Source organism: Cupressus sempervirens, chromosome 9 (genome assembly GCF_028749045.1).
Source record: "Cupressus sempervirens isolate cs-2001-9-10 chromosome 9, ASM2874904v1, whole genome shotgun sequence".
Taxonomy (NCBI): Eukaryota; Viridiplantae; Streptophyta; class Pinopsida; order Cupressales; family Cupressaceae; genus Cupressus; species Cupressus sempervirens.
In genome coordinates, this window is record NC_143126.1 from 623,230,455 (window position 1) to 623,255,477 (window position 25,023).

Here is a 25,023-nt window from a genome sequence, read left to right on the forward strand (position 1 = left end):
AATGTAGATGAGGTAGGAGTTCATGTAAAAAGGCGCCGAAGATCCTACATTAAGCAACTGTTGGCAAAGTGCAATGCTAATCAACTCTCCCCAAAAGATGTGCTCTCTATTTTCCATGATTTGGAAGATGAGTTTGTACATTCATGGCTCAAAATTAGTGGAATCTTTGAGACCGCAAACTCTGCTAAGTAGAATGATGAGATCTTTGTATTCTTGTTTGAAGTTAGACCGATGAACGGTCTTTGGGAAGTTATTTTTGTTGTCTAACCAATATTGGTTAACGTACTTCTGATAATCACCTTTCTTCTCATTCCAACTTGCCAAAGATGATCCATTGGTTAGGTCTGCACACTCTGCATTATGTGGTACCTGGAAGATTTGCTCAATGACCTCTTGATCAAGACTGATGACAACCTTGCCGTTAGCGTCCTTGATTGTCTTTGATTTTGGGTTGAAACGTCTTGCACTTCCAAGAATGAAATCAAGTTCCATGGCAACCATAGGAAATGCAAACACCAAGTGAATGTGACTTCTTTTGATGCGCTACATGTCATGGCCAACCGGAGCATCTACTCTTTGCAAAAAATCAGCCACGTCCACATGACCAGTCTTTGTGTCCAGCACGTTATCAAGAATAGATGCAACTAATGATGGAGTTACATGAGCCAACTCTTTATCAAATTGATACTTCATCTTGCCTTTGGATTTTAAAGGTGAGGGCATTTCTTGCGCTTGTGCTACAACACAAAAATCTCAAAACATAAACACATCATCAAAGGAAATCACCATACAAGTTGATTTTCAATCAGCAACAAGAGTTCAAATACGAATTGGAGACTTTGTAGATCTGGCGAAATGATCTCAAAGAGAAATCATATACATACGTAGTGAACGGAGATGAAATGTGAATGAAGATGAAATGTGGAATGAAGTGTTATGGAAGTAGAAAATGGAAGATGGAAATGAATATGTGGGAAGGTGAAATGCATGGGAATGCGTGCAAATGAAGATTGTTGATTTTCAAACGTGACTTAGGGTTTTAGGGACATTATTGCATGAAAAATGACTACATGTAAGTGCAACATGTAACAAGGGATGAAAGATAAGATGAGATGCGAAGGTGGATAGAGGATGAACTTACATGTAAGTGCAGATAACGGATGAGATGCGAAGCATGTAAAGACGCGGAAAATGAAAAAACATGTATTTGCTCATGAAGGCGTGAATGCATATGGAGAGATAGAAATGGAAAATGGAAGGGGGAAAATGAACTTTATAGCCATCTTTGGTGAAAAGGTGAAGTCAAAGTAAATGGAAAATGAAAATGACATTTTTTGACTTTTCAAATGGTGACTTTAAGTCAAAAACGGGTTTTGGAGATGCAATTACACACAAAACTTTTTCATGTAATTGTGTCATGCGAGTGGATACGGAAAGTGAGATGATTGAAAATGGAAGCGAAAAATGAGATTACATGCATGTGCGAATGGTGAATGCGATGGAAAACATGTAACCGCATTTCTCGGATGAGATGTAAAGTGTTGTGACATGGAAGATGGAAATGGAAAGTGATGACGCTTTCACATGAAATGAAACAAGAACAAGTTCTTGGGAAAGAACTTGTAACTTCTCCAAAGTGAAAAAAATCGGAAAGCAAGCACACAAAACACAAAAACTTCAAAAGAAAAATGTACCTTTCGCAAATGACTCAAACATGTCATCAAGCAAAGCACTTCAACATGCAATTTCGAATTTGGAGTTTGGGGAAAAAACCTAAAACTTGGAAATGAACAATTTCATCATTTAGAAGGAAAAATGCACTTTCCATGATATCAATTTCAACAAGTGGCAATCATCAAGCAATAATGTGCATAAAATCAGCAAGATAAGCACAAATTAAAAAGCAAGAAAGAAAATGTCCACTTACATGAGATTTAGATGCCAAAAATGATGGAAAGAGAAGCTCCCAAGTTGAAAATTTCTTCAAAAACACTTGGACTCTTTCAAACTTTGCAATTTCGAATTGGAGAAAGCAGCAAATGAGGCATTTTTAATGGTAGATGCCAAAAACGTGCCCTATCTTTTCTCTAAATCCCAATGTTTTTGGTTGCATGCACGAGACATTTTTGGTCAAAAATGTGATTCTTCAAGGTGAGAGATCAAAATGTTTTGGCTTCCAATAGCCAAAACGTGTATCACAATGCAATGTAGAACACTTAAAATGCCAAATCGATTCCTCTTTGGGCCAAAACGTAAGCCAAAAATGGAGTTTTTTGAAGATTTTTCCCAAAACGTGCCCTTGGAAGGAGTTTGAAAAAATGTTTTTTAGCAAGATAAATCAATTTTCATTGCTTAAAAACCCATGGCTAGGCAAAAACGACCCTAGTAGAGAAGATTTCGTGAAAAACCATGAAGTAAATCTCCCACAATCTTCAAAAACAGGTTCTTGGAGGCTCTTTGCATGTGTTCTTCCAAAAACGGGTTTCTTAAGGGCAAGAACATGAACTTTTAGTGCAAAATGCATCTTTTGGTGTGCAATGCATATATTAAAAACATGTCAAGATGCAAATCACACCTTTTAGGAGGCATTGCATGTTTTATAATATGCATTTAGCTTGAAAACTCACCTTTTTGGGATGATTGCATATTTTAAGTAAAAGCTCAAATTTTAGATGCAATAGCATTTTTAAGTTATAAAACTCACCTTTTTGATATCGTTGCACATTTTAAGTGAGTTATATGCAATGGCATCAAAAAGGTCCACTTTTGATGACTTTTACATGCAAAGACATGGAAAAGGTCCACTTTTGATAGATATATGTTTCTAAGTTGAATTTTATATGCAATGACATGTAAAAGGTCCACTTTTGATGGATTTTACATGTAATGACATATAAAATGTCCACTTTTAATGACTTTTAAGTGATTTAATAAACACGTGTCAATTTAAATTTATTAAAATATTACTTAGGTGGGACATAAATTATATTTACATATCATATTAATAATATAACATGTAAATATCATTTAAAAAGTAATATTTACTAAAGCATTTGATTTAAATGCTAAAAATTAAATTGAACTATATAGTTTATATAGTCACTTAAGTGAAAAATCAAAAAGTACACTCAACTTAAATATATAACATAAAGAGCACTATAGTTGCTTTAAGTGAAAATTTAAATGATAAAATAACTAAAAAACATAACATAAAGTGAATTTAAGTTATATTTTTCAAAAAGTGAATGTCAAATTAAAAATATAACATGATATTTTTAAATATATTTTTAATTTGTGTTATTGCATCAAAAAGGTCCACTTTTTGGGCACTAAAACGGCCATATTTCTTGACTGACAACTCCGATTACGCTCTAGGTTAGAACAAATCGAAGGGCAAACCGAAAGCCATGACTTGAGCAAAACCAAAGGACTAAAAACCAACAAAAGCACACTCAAAAGCAAAGAAAAGGATGATGAAGGCCTCAAAAATCAAGCATAGGCTCGACAAATAGAAAAACAAAACAGACTTGACGAAAGCCTTCAGTGAAACAATTTGATATACGAATTATTGTTGATTGATCGATCAACATTAAGCAATTGACTATCGAATTCAACTTAGAGAGATGCAAAACTAATTTGAAGAAGTTTCCTATGGTTACTTGCATTTTGTGGTGACAAAATGCAGGACAACAGGGAGTAAAGGCAGAGGAGGAAGAAATATATTTTGGTATCCATGGTACTTTGATGTTTTTCATCATATGTTGCCATCAATGCCAAAGGGGGATATTGTTGGCATGAATGACTTAGGGAGATTGTAAGGAATGTTTTTGAGATGATTGAGTGCTTATGTGTTGCATTCATGACTTGGTTTGTCATTGATGTCAACATATTAGCTTTCTAGACAGTTCTAACAGAGTTGCAGAGACATTTTTTGTTCGGTGAGGTTTTTGGTTGTTGATTTTCTTTCAGTGGGGTTAACAATATATTTTGGATGCTTATAGATGCTATGGTTAAATTCGCGGAAAGAGTTATGAAGTTTTCAATGAGTTTTAGAAGATTTTCAGAATACTTGTTGCAGGACAATTTGCAGGAAACTGTATGTTGTTGTTTGTGTTGTATCTTTTTGGCAAGGTTGAAGTTTGTTCAACGGGCTTGGATATTTGTCAGAGATATGTTGGTGAAGCTATGTTCGAGATGGTGAGATTTAATTTTCATTCTATGAAGACTTGTGAAGGATAATCTGCGGAACATTCTTTGGAGGCCAACAATATTTTGTAATTTATGTATTATGCTTTGTAATGTGTGGAACCTAAATGTATTATCTTATAATAGTCCTATACTATTCATTGTACACTGGGAAAGCCTTAAGGATGACTCAATTAGTTGTTAGGACTTGGTATAAAGGAAATATGTTTCCTTGGTTGTAAGTATTGTTATTGGTCAGTGAGATCATATGTGATCATATGTATGTTATGCGAGCTTTGAATGCAAATTTGTTGAGGTCAGAGCAGAGTTTGATGTTGAAGATACGTAGTCAGCTTTAAACGAACTTTGTTGGTAAGATAAGTTGTTGTTACAGTCAGTTCATTTTCCTTGGATAGATTATCCTAAATTGTTTTGTGAAAACAATTCTGAAGCAATTTGGACAATGGGTTCAATTGTCTTCTTATCAACTCCTAACAGGGTTGGAATCTCCTGACAAGGATTCAAAATCTCCTAATAGGGACTCATATGTACTGATTATAATGCATTTGACTCCTAACAAGGTCAGACCCTTTCACAAGGAACTTTCTATATTAGTAAATTATCTTGAGGGCATCATTCCCACCGGGGTTTTCCCTTTGATCAAGGGTTTCCCTAGTTAACATATCTTGTGTCACTTTGCATGGTTATTATCTTGTAGTTATTGAATCTACTATTTACATATTTCAGTTTGGTTAAAGTTGATAAAAGTTCATAACTGATTCACGCGCCCCCCCCCCCCTCCACCCCCCCCCCCACCCCACAACCCCATTATATTGGTGGACTTTACTTTCTAACAGTTATATCATGTCGTTACATATTGATTGCAACCTTTAACTTTACAAAAACTAGTTTTCCTTTCTTGGGGCACTCATAGAGATGTTAAAGAGGTTATACTGCAGATTTTTCCTCGAAGATTTCAATTCACCTCAATTTGTATACTGTGTTGCTCCCCCCCCCCCCCAACTACCACTTTGTCATCTCCTTGCCTTCCCCAAAGTTAGGCCCTTGGTCCCCCCATCTCCAAAATTAATCTTTGCCTCCCCCCATTAGGAAACTTCATAGAACTATGCTCAAAATCAACATCTAGATCTATTGCATTGATTGTCTTCTAAAACCTACAATAAATTTTCTAGATGTTGCAAATGTTTTTTCCTGTGACTTAATTTCAATTAGGATGTCATCAAAGATGATCAAAGTAGTTTTTCAAAAGCAATTGACGGAATATAGATTTAAGAGGTATGATGTGGTATTAGTGAGACCAAAGGGCATAACTGTTAGAATCTGAAAAGATTAATAACTCAGAAAACTAGTGCAAAGAGTAAATATCTAAACTATGAATACAAATAATACAAAATCAAAATAACATCATAGAGTTAGTCTCCAAGAGAGTAATGCAAATGCTGAAAGCAAAATAGCATTAAGAGGATGCAAAAACAAGAGATGCAAATACAAGTCAGGTAGCATGCTTATATAGGCTAGGAAGAGGGAGGAGGTGGCAACACCAACCAATGAGGAGCAACCATCTATCGGACTAAAGATAGCAAAGTATCTTCCCAAGATAGCTAATGGATTCTCACATGTAGGAAGGTGACACCTCACAACCATTCACCTAATAAGACATGCTTTATTAACCTAAGCGAGATTATTAAAAGTGTAGGAAAAACCTAGCAAAATAGGAAAAATAAAAAAGTACACTAACACCCCCCCATAAGCGAAGCTTAGGTGGATGTAGAAATGGGTCCCGGCAAGTCAAGCCTGATGAGGTACCCATGAACATAAGATTTCCCAAAAGAGAGAGAAAAGAGACCCCCCCACACAAAAAAAAAGTCAAGACTCCGAGTGAGAGGAAGAGGCCCCCCCAAAAGATGAAGCATCTGGCACCCCCAGCAAAGCTCACAAATGAAGGAACTTGCTCTCAATGAAGGGTTTGGTGAAGATATCAGCAAGTTGCTCAGAGGTCAGACAATAGCGAAGGTCAATGACATAACCATGGATGAGCTCCCGAATGTAGTGCATGTGGACCTCTATGTGTTTGGTCCGTTGATGATGAACTGGATTTCGTGAGATCTGAATGGCACTCTGGTTGTCACAAAATATGACTGATGGCCGTCTGATCTGGATACCAAACTCAGTGAGAAGATGTTGAAGCCAAATGGCCTCAGTGGCGGCATTTACAGTCCCCCGATACTCAGCCTCAGTAGAAGACAGAGCAATAGCAGACTGCTTTTTGCTCGACCAACAAACAGGACCTGACCCAAGTGAGAAGCTATACCTTGAAGTAGACTTGCGATCCTCAGAATCACCTGCCCAATCTGAATCTGTGTAGCCCACCAAATCAAGCTCAATACTTGCTGCGTAGTGAATCCCACAACTATGAGAACCCTGAATGTAGTGAAGAATCCGCTTGGCTGCTTTCCAATGTAACTCATGGGGCTCCTGTATGAATCGAGAGACCATGCCTACAGCATAGGAGATGTCAGGTCTCGTATGAGTCAGATAAATGAGACTCCCAACAAGTTGGCGGTACAAAGTGCCATCAACAAGTGGAGAAGAACATTGAGCCTCAAGTTTGACTCCAGAAAGGAAGGGGAGTCAGAGCAGGCTTATAGTCAGCCATATGAAACCTCGAGTGTAAATCTAGAGCATACTTGGATTGTGTGATGGTGATCCCAGAAGGAGACTGAAGGATCTCAATCCCGAGAAAGTAATGCAACAAGCCCAAGTCAGTCATCAAAAAACTGTCCTGAAGGGCCACTTTGACAGCCTTAATGGTGGGTGAAGAACTTCCTGTGATCAACAAGTCATCAACATACAAAACCAAAAATAGAAGTGAATCACCCTGTTGCAAAATGTAGACATTAGGATCAGAATGGCACCGAGTGAACCCAACTGATAGAAGGAAGGAGTCCATCTTGGCATACCAGGCCCGAGGAGCCTGTTTGAGGCCATAGAGAGACTTTCGAAGACGACACACAAGTGAAGAATCCTGAAGGAAGCCTTGTCGCTGCTCCATGTAGATCTCCTCATGAAGGTCACCATGAAGAAAAGCACTCTTCACATCCATTTGATGTACTTCTCAACAATTAGCTGCAGCAATGGCAAGAAAAATTCGAATGGAATTCATTCCGGCAATTGGCGCAAAAGTCTCAGAGTAGTCAATCCCAGGAACCTGGGAGAATCCTTTGGCGACCAAGCGAGCCTTGTGTTTGTCAACTGACCCATCTGTTGCAAATTTTGTCCGATAGATCCACTTACATCGAACAAGTTTTCTTCCTTTAGGAAGAGGGACAAGATCCCAAGTGTGGTTCCTCATCAAGGAACTATACTCTTCCTGCATAGTTGTATCCCACTCAAAAATACCAGAAGCCTCATGAAAGGACTGTGGATCTGAAGTAGTAGCAATGAAGACATGTGGAGCATCCTGAAATTGTGAATGAGTTCGCCTGGTGTCTGATGGATCCCCAACCCAATCACCTGCAGACAGCAAGGTCTGTCTAGCCCAAAGTGGACAAGAAGATGGAGAATCTGGAGGGGAATCATTAACCTCTGAATGATGACTAGGAGAGGAAGGAGGTGAGTTCTCTTAATCACTTTCTGCATCAGAAGTAGAGGTAGAAGATTGTTCAGGTGAATCTGAAATGTCAAGGTAGAAGGAGTTGGAGAAGTGATAGAAAGTGAGCTTGAAGATCCCTCCTCAAACTGAACACTCCTCTCAATGAATAACTCATGTGTAGTAGGGTGGAGCAACCGATAACCCTTCACACCATCAGGATAACCTACAAATATGCAAGGTCTGCTTTGCGGATCCAAGGCCTTATGTTTCTCTGTAGGAATGTGGGCCCATGTAGGGGAGCCAAAAACTCGAAAGTGCTTAACTGATGGTTTCCGACCGTTCCAAGCTTCAAAAGGAGTAACTCCCTTCAAGGCTCGGTGAGGAACACGGTTCTGGATATAACAAGCACAGTTAATGGCTTCTGCCCAATACTGTGGTGCAAGAGATCTAGAGTGAATCATACAGTTTGCCATTTCCTTCAAGGATCTATTCTTCCGTTCTGCAACACCATTTTGCTAAGGCTTGTATGGAACTGAATGCTGTAAATCAATCCACTCTGAAGTGCAAAATCTTTCAAACTGATGGTTGACATACTCATCACCATTGTCTGTGCGCAAAACCTTGATGGCTTTGCCAGATTGCTTTTCTACAAAAATTTTGAAATCTTGAAAATGATCAAATACCTCTGACTTCTGTTTGAGAAAGTACACCCATGTATATCGAGAAAGGTCATCAATGAATGTGAGGACATATCGGGCCCTGCTGAAAGAAGGATGTTGAAATGGACCAGCCAAATCACTGTGAACTAACTCTAGTATCTATGAAGCTCTCCATGCCTTACTTTTGTCAAACTTTTCCTTAGGATGCTTACCAAGAATGCAACCTTGGCAAACACCTCCTGAGAATTGAACCGAAAGCAACCCTGTGACCATGCTCTGCTGGTTGAGCTGATGCAAATAGCGGAAGTTAAGATGGCCAAATCGCTCATGCCATAATTTACTCACATCATTAGAGTGAGTGAGCAAAACAGATGAAGGAGGATCAGGAACAAAGTGAGAAAACAGATAGAGCCATGACTGATGATCTGCTCTCCCAACTGCAACTACAGAATCACTATGCAACTCACGTATCTCCACTGAATCAGGAGTGAACTCAACCCGCTTGCCTAAACCTGTGTGAGTGATTTGGTATATTGATAGGAGATTAGTTGATAATGAGGGTACACAAAGAATATCATGGAATGTGCCATCCCCCACATCAACAGACCCTCTCCCACACACCTCAATAGGAGTGTCATCACCCATCAAAATAGAAGGCATAGTACATGGCTCCAAGGATGCAAGTTCTTCCTTAGATGAAGCCATGTGGTGCGAAGCACCCGAATCAAGAACCCAAGTGGATGGTGAGGAAGCGACTGCAACAAGAGCCCTGCCCTTTCCTTTCCCCTTGTTGTTTTCTTTTGCCTTGTTAGACTCTTCATTAGAACTTTGTTTGATAGACTCAGAAACACTAATATTATTCTTCTCAAGAATGTATGTCAAGTGATCAATTTGTTTCTTCAAACATTTATGTTCATCATGACCGAGTCTTTTATAATAGGCACATTTAACCTTTTCTTTCTTAGGCTTATTGCCCTTAGAGGATGAGGTATCAATAGTTGCTTTTGAAGCAATTGGTATCTGATCCTTCTTTTCCTCACTATTACTTTGTTTCTCATCCTTACTATTGTTGTTACTACTTTGTCCTTTTTGTTCTTTTGTGCCTTGGTTGGTTGCTAAGGCATGTGACTTAGAGGACTTAAGAGTGCCCAACTGGATAAGCTTGTCCTGTTCTCAAGTGAGATTGACAGCAAAATCATCTACAGATGGCATGGTGAATTGAGTACCAAGTGCACCCTTAGTAGCATAGAAGGTAGAGACAAACACAGCATATTCTGAACTTAGCTTAGAGAGAATACTCAGAATCAGTTGTTCATCTTTCTTTTCAATTCCACATTGTTTTAACTACAGCCTTAGTGATTTCAATTTGGTGAAGAAATCTTGGATTGTGTTGAAATTGCCTGGACTCAAACTAATTAATTCATTTTCCAACATATGACCCCTCATTGAATCTTGTGCGCCAAATAGTGTTTCTAGCTTTGTCCATACTTCATTTGGTGTATCCAAAGACTCAATGTGAAATAGCAAGTCAGGAGAAACAGACAAACACAATGTTCTATATGCCTCATCACATTTGTTAAACCACTTAGGCTTGTCTTCATCTTTAGCAGGTTCAGTTTCAAGTCCCATAGTTATCCTATTTAATCCAGCTTTCCTTAAGTGAATTGTCATGCGTGATTTCCACTCAAAGTAATTATATGGAGTTAGAATGGGCATATTTGTTTGATCCATGATGAAGAAATGCAAAGAAATGCTAAAAAGAAGAGAACCCAGCCACGACAATGCCCCCCCCCCCCCCCCCAAAGAAATATGATTTGGCACTTTATTTTAGTGCGTTTACAACTACCACTAGAAAGAAATACTTAGTGGTCTTGATTTCAATGCATTACAAACCCTCATGAAGAGCATATTCTAAAAGTGAAACTTGGGCACAATAATCAAGGAAACAAATAGCACCACTGTGATCTACTCGAAAAATCATGCACTTTCAAAAAAAGAATCGCCTCGATACAAGGTCGTATGAGAAAGTTATGATCCTCCAAAGTTTCCAAAACGAGAACTGTGCACAGTCACGATTGAGAATCTGCAATTTCTGAAGAATTCATCCATGAAAATCAAAAAACAACTCCACTAGTGGATAGAGCACAAAAAAATAGCCAAGTTCATAACAAGAATCATCAAAATCGGAGTTCGTATGAGCAAGAACGAGACATTTGAAAACTGCATTCAAATCTGCGACTGCCAACGGAGAGGGGTATGGCTGTAGCCTTTCATGCTCGATTCTGCAAAATATATAGCTTGCATGCAAAATCTAAAAGATACCCAGATGGTTTTTCGGGGCTGCGAACAAAACCCAGAGAGCCTTTTTCTTATTGATGTACAGAAGATGCTATTGTAGTATAAATTAGACGCCTTTAACAGTAAAAAATGGCTCCAAAAATCAAAAAACGACTCGAGCAACCAAAATATGACATGCAAATGCTAGATCAGCTTCCTAAGTTCATCAATGGCATGCTGGAACCTGCAATACTGATTGAAAACTCCAAATATGCAAGTTGGTTGTCAGATTTGAGATTGAAACCCTAGAGAAAAACCGTTTTTGTCAAAACTTTTCTAATTCTCAGGATCATCCAAAGATGCAAGAGAAGAGCATACTTCGTTTTTCAAAAAACTACAATAAAGTTTATTAGCCCCCCCCCCCGAATCTCTCAAATAAGGAAACTAAAATCTACTCTTGCACATAGAAAAGCTCTGATACCATGTTAGAATCTGAAAAGATTAATAACCCAGAAAACTAGTGCAAAGAGTAAATATCTAAACTATGAATGCAAATGATACAAAATCAAAATAGCATCATAGAGTTAGTCTCCAAGAGAGTAATGCAAATGCTGGAAGCAAAATAGCATTAAAAGGATGCAAAAACAAGAGATGCAAATACAAGTCATGTAGCATGCTTTATAGGCTAGGAAGAGGGAGGAGGTGGCAACACCAACCAATGAGGAGCAACCATCTATCGGACTAAAGATAGCAAAGTATCTTCCCAAGATAGCCAATGGATGCTCACATGTAGGAAGCTGACACCTCACAACCATTCACCTAATAAGACATGCTTTATTAACCTAAGCGAGATTATTAAAAGTATAGGAAAAACCTAGCAAAATAGGAAAAATAAAAAACTACACTAACAATAACTAAGAATTCATAATGTCCTTCACATGTCTTCAATGCCATCTCTTGGCCTCCCCTTATAATTCATACTTGATACAAATGTAAATCTAAATTAGTGAAGAGCACTAAACCATTTAGCCCATCCAATTTTCATTGATATCAAGAATACAAAATTTATTCTTGTGAGTGAATTTGTTGAGATTCATGTAATTTGGCCACATTTCCCATGAATCAACCTTCTCATTACCCATGACAACCACCAGTGGATGAGCACTTTTGCTGCTTTAACATTTTCTTGACCAAATTTTCAATTTCCAATGTTTGTTCAAAAAGGTAGTGTTGATGTGAGCTTTGTGACCAATTCAACATGTAGGATGAAACACTTAGTATTTTAGGATGAAACATCAAATATCAAATCTTCCCTTTGAATAAAGACACTATGTATGCCAAAGATTACAAAAAATCGCAACTCCCAAGGTTCCTATTCTTGTTGAACACAACTCAGTTTTATGATGTGGTTCAGTAGTAACCATGTGGGGACTTATGCTATTCATTCAATGGATGTTCTATCAAATTTTGCAAATGTGAATGATTTGGCAGCGTAAGGTCTTCAACTTTTTCTAGCAAACAAACAAAAAACAGACAAAGGGTTTAGAAAGCTAGGCTAACTCTACAACGTAAGAGGCTAATACTGATGAGGCGAGACTCTAACCAATCTTTGCTTTGCCAAATCAAATACGCAAAGGAGGGTGCCTGCATTATTGCTAGCATTTCCTTGTCATAAACTGAATAGCTCCTCTCAATTTCCTACTTTCATATGCAATAGGATGTTTGTTTTGTGTTAGGACAGCACCAATCACCTGATCCATCACATTCCAGCTCAAAAGATTTGGTAAAAATCAGGTATAGCCAACACAAGACATGAACTTAACTAATTAAAACATTTTTGCGCCTTATCAGACCATGCCAAAGCTCTCTTTTTAGTTAAATTAGTCAATGGGGCAGCAACTTGGGATAAAACTTTAACAAATCTTCTATAAAACCCACATAATTCAAAAAAAAACCTTTGAGCTGTGATAGATTTGTTGGAGGAGGCCAATCCATGATTGCCTTAATTTTTTTAGGATCAATAATAACTCCTCTAGAGCTAATAATATGAACAAGGTACAACAGTTCTGCAAGACCAAATTCACATTTAGACTCCTTTGCATAAAGACTCACTCTCAAGAATGTTGAGCACTTCTTCTAAGTATTTCAAGTGCTCTTCCCATGTTTTACTATATATCAAAATATCATCAAAAAGTATTACAACAAACTTATGGATTTGCCTAATGAAATTCGGTTCATAAAAGATTGGAAAGTAGTTGATGCATCAGTCAGCCTAAATGGCATGACTAAGAACTTGTAGTGCCCAAAATGACATCTAAAGACTGTCTTCTCCACATTCTCTCTTGAACCTTGATCTGATGTTATCCTGATCTCAAATCTATCTTCAAAAAGAACCAAGCTCCATGCAATTCGTCTATCAACTCATCAATGCAAGGACTGGAATATCAACTCTTTATTGTTCTCCTATTCAAGGCTCTATAATCAATGCACATTTGCATACTTCCATCTTTTTTCTTCACGGGTACTACTGAAGAGGGAAAAGGACTCTTGCTTGGTCTAATGTGTCCCATTTCCAACAACTCTTTGATGGCTTTTTCTATCTCATCTTTATGTCTTTTTTGAATGCCTACAAGGAGTAATTACTACCAGTTTGACACATTCTTCTAGTTTTATTATGTGTTCAATACCTCTATCTGGTGGGATACCATGCAGAATGTCACTAAATACCTTGTTGTACTTATCCAACAACACCTTTAATCTCACGCTGAAAACTCCTGTTTTTTCTCTCCTAATTCAGTTGTGATAACACACTCTGTTGCCCACTCCACTTGATCATGCCTCATTAAATCTTTCCATTCTTTTGAAGGACACCATTTTGGGACTACCATTTGTTATACCTATAAGGAGAACTTTCTTCCCTTTAACTTCGAATTTCATTTCCATTGTTTGCAAATTCATCCTAAATTCACCAAGTGAACAGAGCCATTGGATGCCAAGTGTTGCATCAGAATCTCTAATACTAACCACATAGAAGTCATCCTTCATTTCATAATCACCTAAATGAATGCATAAGTTTGATATCTTCCTTGTACATGTAAATGTAAAACCATCAACAACCATGACTCTAACGCCCTCGTGTTCTTTAGTCCTTAATTCCCTTCTTGCCACAATACCTTCATCTATAAAATTGAGTGTTGCACCCATGTCTATAAGTGTTGATTATTTGTTGTCCACACAACACACGTCTAACTCTGAAAGAGCCTATTTTTCACAAGATGGTTAATTGTGCCATGCAACTCTTTTTCCCATATTCCTTTTCTAACTCTTCTTAATAGGAGTCTCCTTCATTGGCATCAGATTCATTCTGTTGTTTTGAATTTTTTGAGCTTGATTCAGGGGTTGTAAAATACTCCAATAGTTTTGCTTTAGCTTTCATAGCACACTTATGAGTTGGGTCCCAAGGTTCTTTATGTTGAATAAAAAAATTTCTTCTCTTTAAGATCATTTAATTGAGAACATCAATTTTCCACAATCCATCTGATTTATTTTTAGTGTTTCTGGTTTCAATTGTGTCAAGTTTTTTACTTTTCTTCCTGATCTCTCTTACTGTGGTATATTGATGATGGATCGCAAAGTGTGATCCAAAACATTGATTCAAAACTTGACACAATTGAAACCAGAAACACTAAAAATAAATCATTTAATAGCTCATTTAATCTAGTCTGCACTTTCTTGGACTGATCACAATCTTTATGTGAGTGTTTTTTATCTTTTTCCTTTTTATAATGAAGTTTTATAGGGAAGTACTTACTCCTTGATGTTGATGCTTCCATTTCCCTTGCTCTTTTAATATCATCTTGCAAACTTGTTGCCTTTAAGGCCTTAACCCAGCCTATCAAAGGTTCCATTAAGTCATCTACAAAAAGTTCCACTCTCCTTTCAGAGATATCATTTAATAAAATTGAGATCTTTTGAAAATCTGAAATGAAATTCTCTACAGTTTCCGATTGTTTCAACTGAGCCAGCTCCTTGAAATATAATCTTGGATCTTTCTTATCAAAATGATTTATAAGTTTCACTGTAAATTCGGCATAAGATAGAATCTAATCATGGCCTAAGGTAATCAATCCATGATACCACCATTCATAAGCACTTCCTTCCAAATGCAAGGGTGTATATTTTATGGTAGAATCTAATCATGGCATAAGGTAATCAATCCATGATACCACCACCATGAGCACTTCCTTCCAAATGCAAGGTTGCATATTTTATAGCCTTGTCTTCTGCCATTGGTTTGAGCTAAAGAAAGTGTATAATTTTTTTACCCATGATCTCGCTGTAATTTTTTGTGCTCCATCAAAGAAAGGAATGGTTACCTTACCAACTTTTTGTTGCAATTCTTGGTTCTGAAATTTTCCACCATTTCCTCTATGCAGTCTATTCCTTTCTTTCAAAGCTACGTAATCCAGAAAGTGCATTTCATCATGGAAATCTGCTCCCAATGCTTGCCAATCAATCCAAACCTCACTTTGAAATTCTTGATCAGTTTGCTCATTCTCAGCTGGAAGGTTGTTGGCATTTTAAAATGTAGGCATTTAAGATCTTGAATGGATAGCAGACCCAAAAGCTCCTTGTCATTCATGTCCATTTGTAGTTGAACTTTGTCCCTGATTTCCATTGTTTCCTTGGTTCCCAATATTGCTAATATTTCCATTGTTTACTTTCCCTTGATTCTCATTGTTCCCATTGGTCCCTTGTTACAATTCTATTGCACTAATTGATCTAGCATTTGGATCATTTGTTGTTGGGATTACGTTAACATACTCATCATTTCCCTGTGGTTCCTTGCCAACTCCCCTAAAAAACTTTCAATTCCACCACTATTATTAGGATCTTTGTCCATTGCACCTGTTTGAAAATCAGATTGTTCAATCTCTGGTTGTTCGTCAAAATTGGGATTTGACCTATTCCTTCAAAGATAACAATGATGTGTTGATGGACACAATAGCACCCAGTCATACAAGAGCTTAACAAATCTCTGATACCACTATAAGATGCTGGCCTATTTGTCTCCCAATCATTTGATCAACAGGAAGAAATAAATCCTTGTCCATACCTGATCCCGACTTAACAACCATGGATATTCATTCAAACCTCAGATTTGTTTTCTAAAGTATCAATAAGCTCAACAATATTTCTCAAGAAAATAAGCTATTACAGAAATATCTAGATAACAATCATCATTGAGAAATAACAATAATTTCCAGAAACATAAGCTTTGACAGTAAGTCCCAGATATTATTCGTTTAATGAGTTTCACACGGTAACTTATACGAAAAATTCTAAAATGAGTCCTACAATATTTTTTCTAGAAATAGTCTGGTAATTGCTTAAACATTAGTTTCCTAAAATGGAGTCCCATAACCTTATTCCTATGGTTGCATGCTGACTATCTTCTCAGCATTGTCGGTCTCACATGGGGTCAACATCCACATTTAGTGCTCTTTGTATCTGCTGGCAACTGGTCTTCAACAAAGACTTCCCATCAATCTTCTAAAATTGTCCAGACCTGCAGTATTTTCTGGAATGTGTTATTGGGCACAATGGCTCTGCTAATTTTGTGAGTATCCCCCCACCATGATTTCGTGACCCTCCCAGAAGTTGTAACAGACGGTTTTCTCTAACTCTTTCTATCACAACCTTCTCGTAATCTTGGGACGATATCACATGCATATCTTACTGATATCGATCAAACATTTAGTCCCCTCCTTCGTATTCACTATTCTGTAAACAAGATTAATGTCTCATCTGTCTTTCAAGCCAACGCATTTGAACAATGATCTCCACTTACTTATTATCCTCCAAAATGTAGCGCCATCTGCAGTCACCTCACTCTCCATGGTCCATGTGGCTTAAATAAGGCATGTCATTTCCTCCTACGCACACCAATATTTTCACCTGCACTCTACCAACCTCTGTTCAAGAATGATTGTCAGTCAGTCACCCAACATACCTATCCTGAGCATCTATTTTGATAATGAAGATAGAAAATGTTCCTGACAAGACTCTGCATTACACAGAAGTTGGGCCAGTGCTGATAATATTCAGAACTTCTACCAACTTCTTCTCCCTATCTCAAACACCACCATTCCTCTTCTTTTCCCATCATTTCATAACTGCTAAATCTTCTTGCCTTCCAGCCCTCCACATAACTCCCTTTTGTCTCCATTTCCCCTTTTATACAATACATATACTTATGTGTATTAAAATGTAAATCTTTTCAAAATGCACTATATATATAGATAGATAGATAGATACAAGTATATGTATACATATATGTATATGTACATGTGTATATATGTGTGTGTGTATCGTTATGTATTTATTAAATGCACAAGGGAGAAGGCATTTAATAAGTTGATTTGAATTTAGAGAATGATAGGGGACATTACACAATAACTGATCAATTGACCATCAAACATGCACTGAAACATTTCTAGAACACAATCTGCATCAGTTATGCTGACAGAAGCATCTCAAATACCAATGACTTGTGCATCTTTGCAACCATATCTTAACTCTTGTTATGGTGTCCCCCATGGCCACTCAATTCACCCAAATCATCATTCATCCCTAAAACATGCCTAACTTTTCACCTAACCTTTCTATGTATAAATGGCTCTAATACAATAAACAGCTTGCTGTCCATTGGGATACTTGTTTCCAAGCTTAATAATGATAGTGAAATTACACATCTTAATCCTTATGGAAAGTACCAAAGACAATTTAAAAATTGTCTACTTATAAAAAATAAAAAATATATTATTGACCAATCTGTCCACTACAATGCACTCCCTAGAGCTTTGTCTTCATGTCACTTTTTGGGACACTATTAAATAGATCATGTGTAATGTCCAGATGACAGATGGTCAGTTGGATAAACAGTACTCAAAATATTTTCCCGGAAAAAGTTCCATTTTAATAGGTTTTAAGGGCAAGATCTAAACAATGGAGAGAAAACAAAACCCTACAGACTCACATTTAATGATTCTCCTCAATTTAAGCAATCATCTACATCCCTGTATTCAAACCTAGAACAGGCAACAATCCAAGATGCATTCTCCTATCTTCCATGGTGTGGACAACCCAAGTTTAATATTATGTACTAGATAAAGAGTGCACAAAACACAGTCAAATCTTCTAGTAGACAAATCAAGAATTAAGTTTAGCTATCACAAAGGGGCAGGTGGCTATCTTCAAAATGCTCGATAAAGAAATGCTTTTGGGAGTCAGTTTACCTTCTATAACTACTCTTCTCTAGAGAGGATGAGTTGATTCCTCAATGGCATATAAATATCTAGTTAACACATGGATGGCAACTATTTATTTATTTTATAACCAAGTACAATTAACTATTCATAGCACATGCACAAGAAATCCCAACTTTGATGCCCTAGACTAAAATAATTATGCACAAACAAACAAGAGATAGTTGATATCAAGTTACAAACAGACCATCAAATCACATCCAAAGTTGACCTCGTTGCACTTGAACCTGGATACATCTTTTGGAATGTAATTGGCATCATTTAAGGGAGAAAAATATAAAATGTCTTTATTTCTCCTTGAGCACCACTCTTTCCTTGCCAATCATATGATTACCATAAAGCAAGAGACAAATAATGTAAACACTGGGTTTTTTCATTGTGAACTTATAGCTTAAACCATCCACCATATATAGTTAGTATCGGTCAATCATCATGTGCAATATGGTACATGATTCAACCATGACCGTTGTATTTGGATGCCCCTAATTGATCCTAGGCCTCTCTCAACCACCTACAGGCTTTACATTTTACCATAGTATTTTAGGTAACTAATCAAAACCACTAATAAGTATCACAATTTTATTAATGCATCCTACAACAGCTTTACAATGAAAAATTTTCTGACCACTAATATTTTGTGAAAAAGAAGTTCAGTTATGAACCCAATAGTCCATCATGATTGAATCTAGTAGGCATTGTCAACCTAGGGAAATTTTATCTTTGGAAGAGAATGAAGCTGACAATTTTGTAATATCCAACCAAAAGTCAAGTATACATGTTCAACAACTAAAAGATTATATCCACTGTGTGACTCTGTATAAGAGATCACTGAACAAGGTATTAAACGTTTTCTAATGCTTTATAAAAAAAACCGGAACCTAGTTGACCAAATTAATTAGATCAATTATTGTTAGCTCCAAAGCTTTGTGGCCACTATGCCTCTTTTTCTAATGTTCCCTTTAGTTCCAACCTTTGTGCTTTCTTTATTTACTTTACCTAACAAAAGGTCTAGCTCCAAGGTATAAAACAATGCATTAACAATTTAACGCACAAGTAATTAACCCCAGAAATGTGACTTCGGAAGCATGTGGAAACATTTCTAAGTGTGATGAAATAAAATTTGGCATAATGAATCAGTGCATAATTGCAAATAGACTGTTCAAAGTGACACAATTAAAGAGTTTCTTGGAGTTGATGATTGAAAGAAAAGACTGTAGATCTTGGAAAGTGTACCTTATCATCTGCATGACCAATGATTGCTGGACCCCAAGTGCCAACATAATCAACATATTCATTTCCATCTACATCCCATGCATGTGAACCTTTCACAGAATCAAAAATGATTGGTTGTCCACCAACTGATTTAAAAGCCCTCACTGGGGAGTTTACACCACCTGGCATCAATTCCTGAAGAAACACAAGACAAAATTAAACTTTAAAAAAAACAGTAAAAGGCATCCACAGAGGTCGTTATATGATATATGCATATAAAATAATTGGTTTTGTAAAGATAAAATGCAGAAAACTGTGATGTGAAATGCCAAGGTATATTGACAAGAAAGGAGTAGCTATAAAACTTCTAAAGTTTTAGAAATTAATAACTTCCCACGATATTTGGCATCCTCTTGATTGTAAGGACTAACATTGAACAATCAAAAGAAAGCATGAACTCCTGATTGTCATGCAATAAAACTGTACATCTGGTTGTATTGATTTCAATGTAAACAACATAGACTTTCCATTCATATCTGTGATCTATTGTGATATTTGTTTTTATCAGAGCCTGTGTGGACAGTTTGAGATATGGTCCTATTGAAATTCTGTTTGATGAAATCTGATCATTGGAATTACAGCTGCAACTAAATTTGTTGTCAGATCTGCAGCTATTCTGTTTGGTTATTTCATGCTTCCTCCCTCTTCAGGACATATTTTTGAAGTTGAATCCACTAACAAAACTAAAGAGAGCTAGGTTGTCCAAGGCTCGCTGGTACAGGATGATGGTTGGCAAAGTTTGTCACTTGAAGAGGATGTTTTTCATCAACACACATGCTTGATAATGATCTAATGCTTGAAGATTCAGACCTAGATGGGCTATCAAGCAAAGGCTCAACAAATGGAAATATGTGAGTGTGGCAGGCTGTTAAAATATATATCATCGGTCAGATACAGGGATCACATCAATGACATACATGCATACATACACTTGCACATAATTCCTGAGCTAAATCAGAATTATTGTTCATTCACCTTGGTAGAATCCTTACACCTAATCAAAACCATATATAAGTTAAGTATAATGAAATCTGCACTTCCAGATTATCTCTTGGAGATCGAGTAAATGATCTATCGTTCAATATCGATCAAGTGTTGTCAATATATAGCAATTGGATCAAGCATATAATCCATTATAGTAGATACAGATCGAAGGTCTTATAAAGAGAGTTTGTTTAACGCTTAATCACAACTGATTAGTATCAGATCTATTAGAGACTTCATAATGAACCGTCATGTCTCTTCATGAGCAGACGTGTCCGCTCATGACATGTTCCTTAGTGGCATTATAAATATAGACCAAAACAAAAGAGATGAGCATTGAAATTAATAAATGCTCTTCCTTATTTGGAGTTCTGAAATTGTGCTTTGATATTCAGTATTTGTTAATACTGAATCTATTTCACATACTTAACTGACAGTGCCATTACATATGGATCCTTCAAGAATAACATGGTATTAGAGCCATGATGAAGATCCTTTGCATCAGGATAGGTTACATTTAAGGATCGACAATGGCAATGATAGCATTGAAATGTCCAAACATTAAATTATGAGTGGAAGCTGTGTAATTGTTTTTTTAAAGAATTTATACAAGTAGAGGTCACAAGAAGACATTTCCACGGGAGACTAAATCAGATATAAAATTGAGAAATTTGAATCTGTAAATAGAAATGTGAAATTACTTACAAAGATACTAAATATTGATGAACCTTCCAACATGGTGTAAACGCATTGCAAGGCACTGATACAAATGATGATAATGGCATCATGACGTGTCTGTAGTGCCTGCCCCTAGTTCACATTTTTGCTATCATTGCTTAACCCTTTTTAGGCCAATTTTATGTTTGATGATTATTCAGTGTTTTCAGTTTTCAATGATGATTAGTTAGATGGATTATTATGTGTTTTCTTATGGATACTTACCCCATACTTGTATGTGTATAGTGTGCGTGTTTGTTTTCTTTATGTATGGTGTTTCTGATGTGGTTAAGGAAGGGAGTCGTAGTCACCTGCTAGTCGGGCTCTACACGATGCACCACTTCCTGCCATTGTCTGTTTAGCTTAGAATATTGTATTTGTACATGCGTGGATTTTATGCAGGTTGCAAGTACCGGGTATCGACTTCCCTAAATTGCCAGGATAAGCGTACCCTATCGCATTATCTCAATGGTAAGAGAGGGGAGATAAATTCTTAAGTCCAAATCCTATACCTTTAAGCCATTTGTCCTAGTTGATAATTAGGACAATTATCTAAGTTGAGTACCCTCCGAATGCGCCGAATGACTTTAATTCGTGATTATAACCCTTTTTGTTTGATTTAGTATGTGTTTTGCTATGATGGGTTTTCGTATGTTGTTTTATGAGTCCTTGATGTATTTTCTATCAATTAAGTTTAATTAAAAAGATTAATTAATGATTTAATTTAATAGAAGATTATTATGACATTTTAACATTTAATTAATTGAGAAATTAATTAAATAAAAAGAATTAAATTTGGAGATAAAAGTTATAAGTTTAAATTTAGAATGTGTTAATATTTATTTAATTTAATAATAATATATTTAGAGTTTATTTTTAAATAAATGCTAAATATTATTATTATTTGAGTTAATAAATATTTTATCAATTAAGTTTCTAAAATAAATTAAAAAGTGAAAATATAATTATTTTAATAAAAGATTTTAGATTGCATGAGGTGTGCATGAGTTAAAAATAAAAGAAATTAATTAAAAAGATTAAATAAGTGAAAGTAATAATGTTATTTTAATTTCATAAAGTGCGCATGGGTTTAAAAGTAATAAAGATTAAAATAGAAGTCAAATGGAATATTAAATAAAGTTACTTAATAATTCAACTTAATGTGCATGAAAAGATTAATGCAAGATAAACAAAGATAAATAAAGTTAATTTGGAGTTTTGAGTCGGGTGAGCAAAGAGTTCTCTGGGGTGAACACACAATCAGTGCCCCGATTTGAGGAGAAAACTCCTTATCACAACTTTGGGGTTCATTTTTGGGGGACCGCAGATTTTGGACATGAATTTTGAGAGACACGAATTTTAGGAACGAATTTGGTGACAGATTTTGGACATGAATTTTGGGAGACACGAATTTGGACGGGAATTTTTGGGAGACAACTTTTGGAAGCGAATTTCAGAAGGCGAATACCAAGAAAGATTTTCGGAAGAAGGTTATTGAAGAGGAGCGAATTCTCTTACAGTTCCTAGGGATTGCATAATAGCATCAGGATCAAGTAGGGTCTTGTGTTTTGATCGCTGATTATTTATGCAATTTTTTTATTTCCTGTCTTCTTCGTGTCTGTGGATTGTAGACCTGAATTCTCTATGATGAATGTTTAAACATTACAATATTGAAATTTATCAGATGCTTGTCAATTAACTTCTGTATACATAGGATTTAAATAGGAAGGGTTGAATCTAAGACTGAAATTCTAAATTAGAAGTTCAGATGGTTGACTATATTTTCTCTATCAATATAAAGAAGGAAACAATTTTTCAATATATTTATATATATTAAAAGAAATTATTTTAACATATTTATAAATTTATATGTATTTAACAGATTTGAATATCAATAAAATTTTATTATAAAAATTGTATTTAAAAAAAAAATACATATATGTAAATTTTATTTAACAAATCTATTTATATAACAAAGTCTTATTTAAATAAAATATTCTTTTTAAAACAACAAAGAATTGGGGAGGGGCGGCTTAACCACCCCCTGCCCCCTTAGTTATTTACAGCAGGACTGTTGTACGCAGTCGTACCTGCTGACGCAGGATGACTACGACAGCAGTCCTGCACTGCGCATACGGCAAACAGTGATTATTAATTGCTTTATGTTATGTTTTAATAAAAACAACTAGTATATGCCATTTCGAAATTCGGGTTTTGTTATGTGAATAATTTTTAATATTATAAATTGTAATTAATTTTAATAATTTTTAATTAAATTAAATTTATGATATTATTTATTATTAATTTCATTATTAAATTTCATTAATATTTTATAATTTGTTATATTAATAATAAATGTAATATATTTAAATAAAATATTGATTAATTTAATTAACTATGATTTAAATAATATTTAATTAAGAATAGAAGTTATTATCATTGAGGACTTATTTATTGATCTGAATAAAATCGTAATTATTTTATTTAAATCATTAATGGATATTATTTGAAGATTCGATTGAGATTATCTTTATTCAATAATCAATTATTATAATTATTATTATTTAATAAATGATTATTAATACTTTTAAGTCATGATGCAATTTCTTTTATTATAAGAACAAGATAGGGTTAATTAAACGGGATAATTTGTAAAGGTGAACTATAGATTCTACCTGTTTGAACATACGTTAATCTGCAAGCTGAATCCTCTACTTTTAACTCAATAATATACTTTCAAATCCAATCTGTGAGACTTTGATGTTTTCTATGTATTCTCTATGTTTTGGGGTTGTTCTAGTATTGACCAGTTTAGGTTGTTACCAGAAGCTCGGAGTTGTGAATGTGATGCTATGGTGAGTTGTTCTCGATCTTTATACCTGACCTTGGTAATGTGATGCTATGCTCTATTATGGATGTCTTTACTGGTTGTTATTACTTTCCAATTTCCTTGTGTCAAGCTGAGGTGTTTTTAAGTGAATTGTTCTTGGTGATGTCACGTTATAACATGTTTTGACTTGACCATTTTGGAGTCTTCGATCAGTATTGTGATTTATTATTGGGATACTTGTTGGTTGCTCGTTGGAGAACCATTGGATATTGTGACTTATTATTGATGCCTTCAGTTGCTGATAGAGAACTGTTGTGATCATTATGATTATCATTTGATGTTTTCCAGTCGCTTGTATAGGGCTGAGATGATATTTGTGATTTGTGATTTCATGAGCCTAGGGTAGGTTATCTATGTGTAGTGTCGGGAAGTGGCTTGTGATGGGGGTCGGGGCCCTAAGTGGCTGCCAGGGTAACTCATTGTAAGTTGTTTTAATAAGTGGAAACATCTCATCTAAATACTGACTTAAATGAATCTAATAAGATAACTGTATGTTCTCTCCCATGCCTTGAGTGCTAGTATAGACTAGGATGGGGTAGAGAGAACGCTTGGTTACGAGTCACGACCTTGCATTCTGTAGTATGCCTCGTCAATACGAGAGGATACTAGTGGCCGCAGGATCACAGGGGACCTGGAATTCCTAAGGGATTGCTCGGATAACTTCCGACGTGACTTTTGCGATGACACTTTCCCGCTTGCATAGTAGGTTACCTACGTGTCTGTGTGGTGCCTCTGGGTTTAGATGTCGATCTTTTTAGGAACCCTTGAGTTAGCATACTTATAGGTTTTCTTGGACTTAAAGAGTATTCATGATTATAGTTTTGTTATCCTATTTGGGACTTGAGACTATCTCCTCAGCGTGGTGGGAGTGGACCATTTAGGTTCCATGCGGTCGGGTGGTAGTGCTTTTTACTCTTACTATTGAGATCCGTTCCGTGGTCACCGTGATTGGAGTTTTCTTAGTTGGCATTTACCTTCATTCTGTTCATGGATGTTTTATCATTATGGATGTATTGATGTATCATGTATGGTGGATGATTTCATTTATTTTACTGTACTTGGTATCATGGATTCTTGGAGGATGATGTATCTTTATTT

At 36.0% G+C, this 25,023-nt stretch overlaps 1 protein-coding gene across 1 annotated transcript in view; it reads right to left on the minus strand.

Moving 5' to 3' along the window:
- Window positions 1–25,023, minus strand: part of LOC149540249 (glutamate-1-semialdehyde 2,1-aminomutase, chloroplastic-like) — a 77,846-nt gene that overhangs the window by 39,357 nt on the left and 13,466 nt on the right. Inside the window, exon 2 of the mRNA XM_089801393.1 lies at window positions 19,296–19,469. Within this exon, the coding sequence (XP_089657519.1) occupies window positions 19,296–19,469 (174 nt within the window). The remainder of the gene's footprint in view (window positions 1–19,295; window positions 19,470–25,023) is intronic.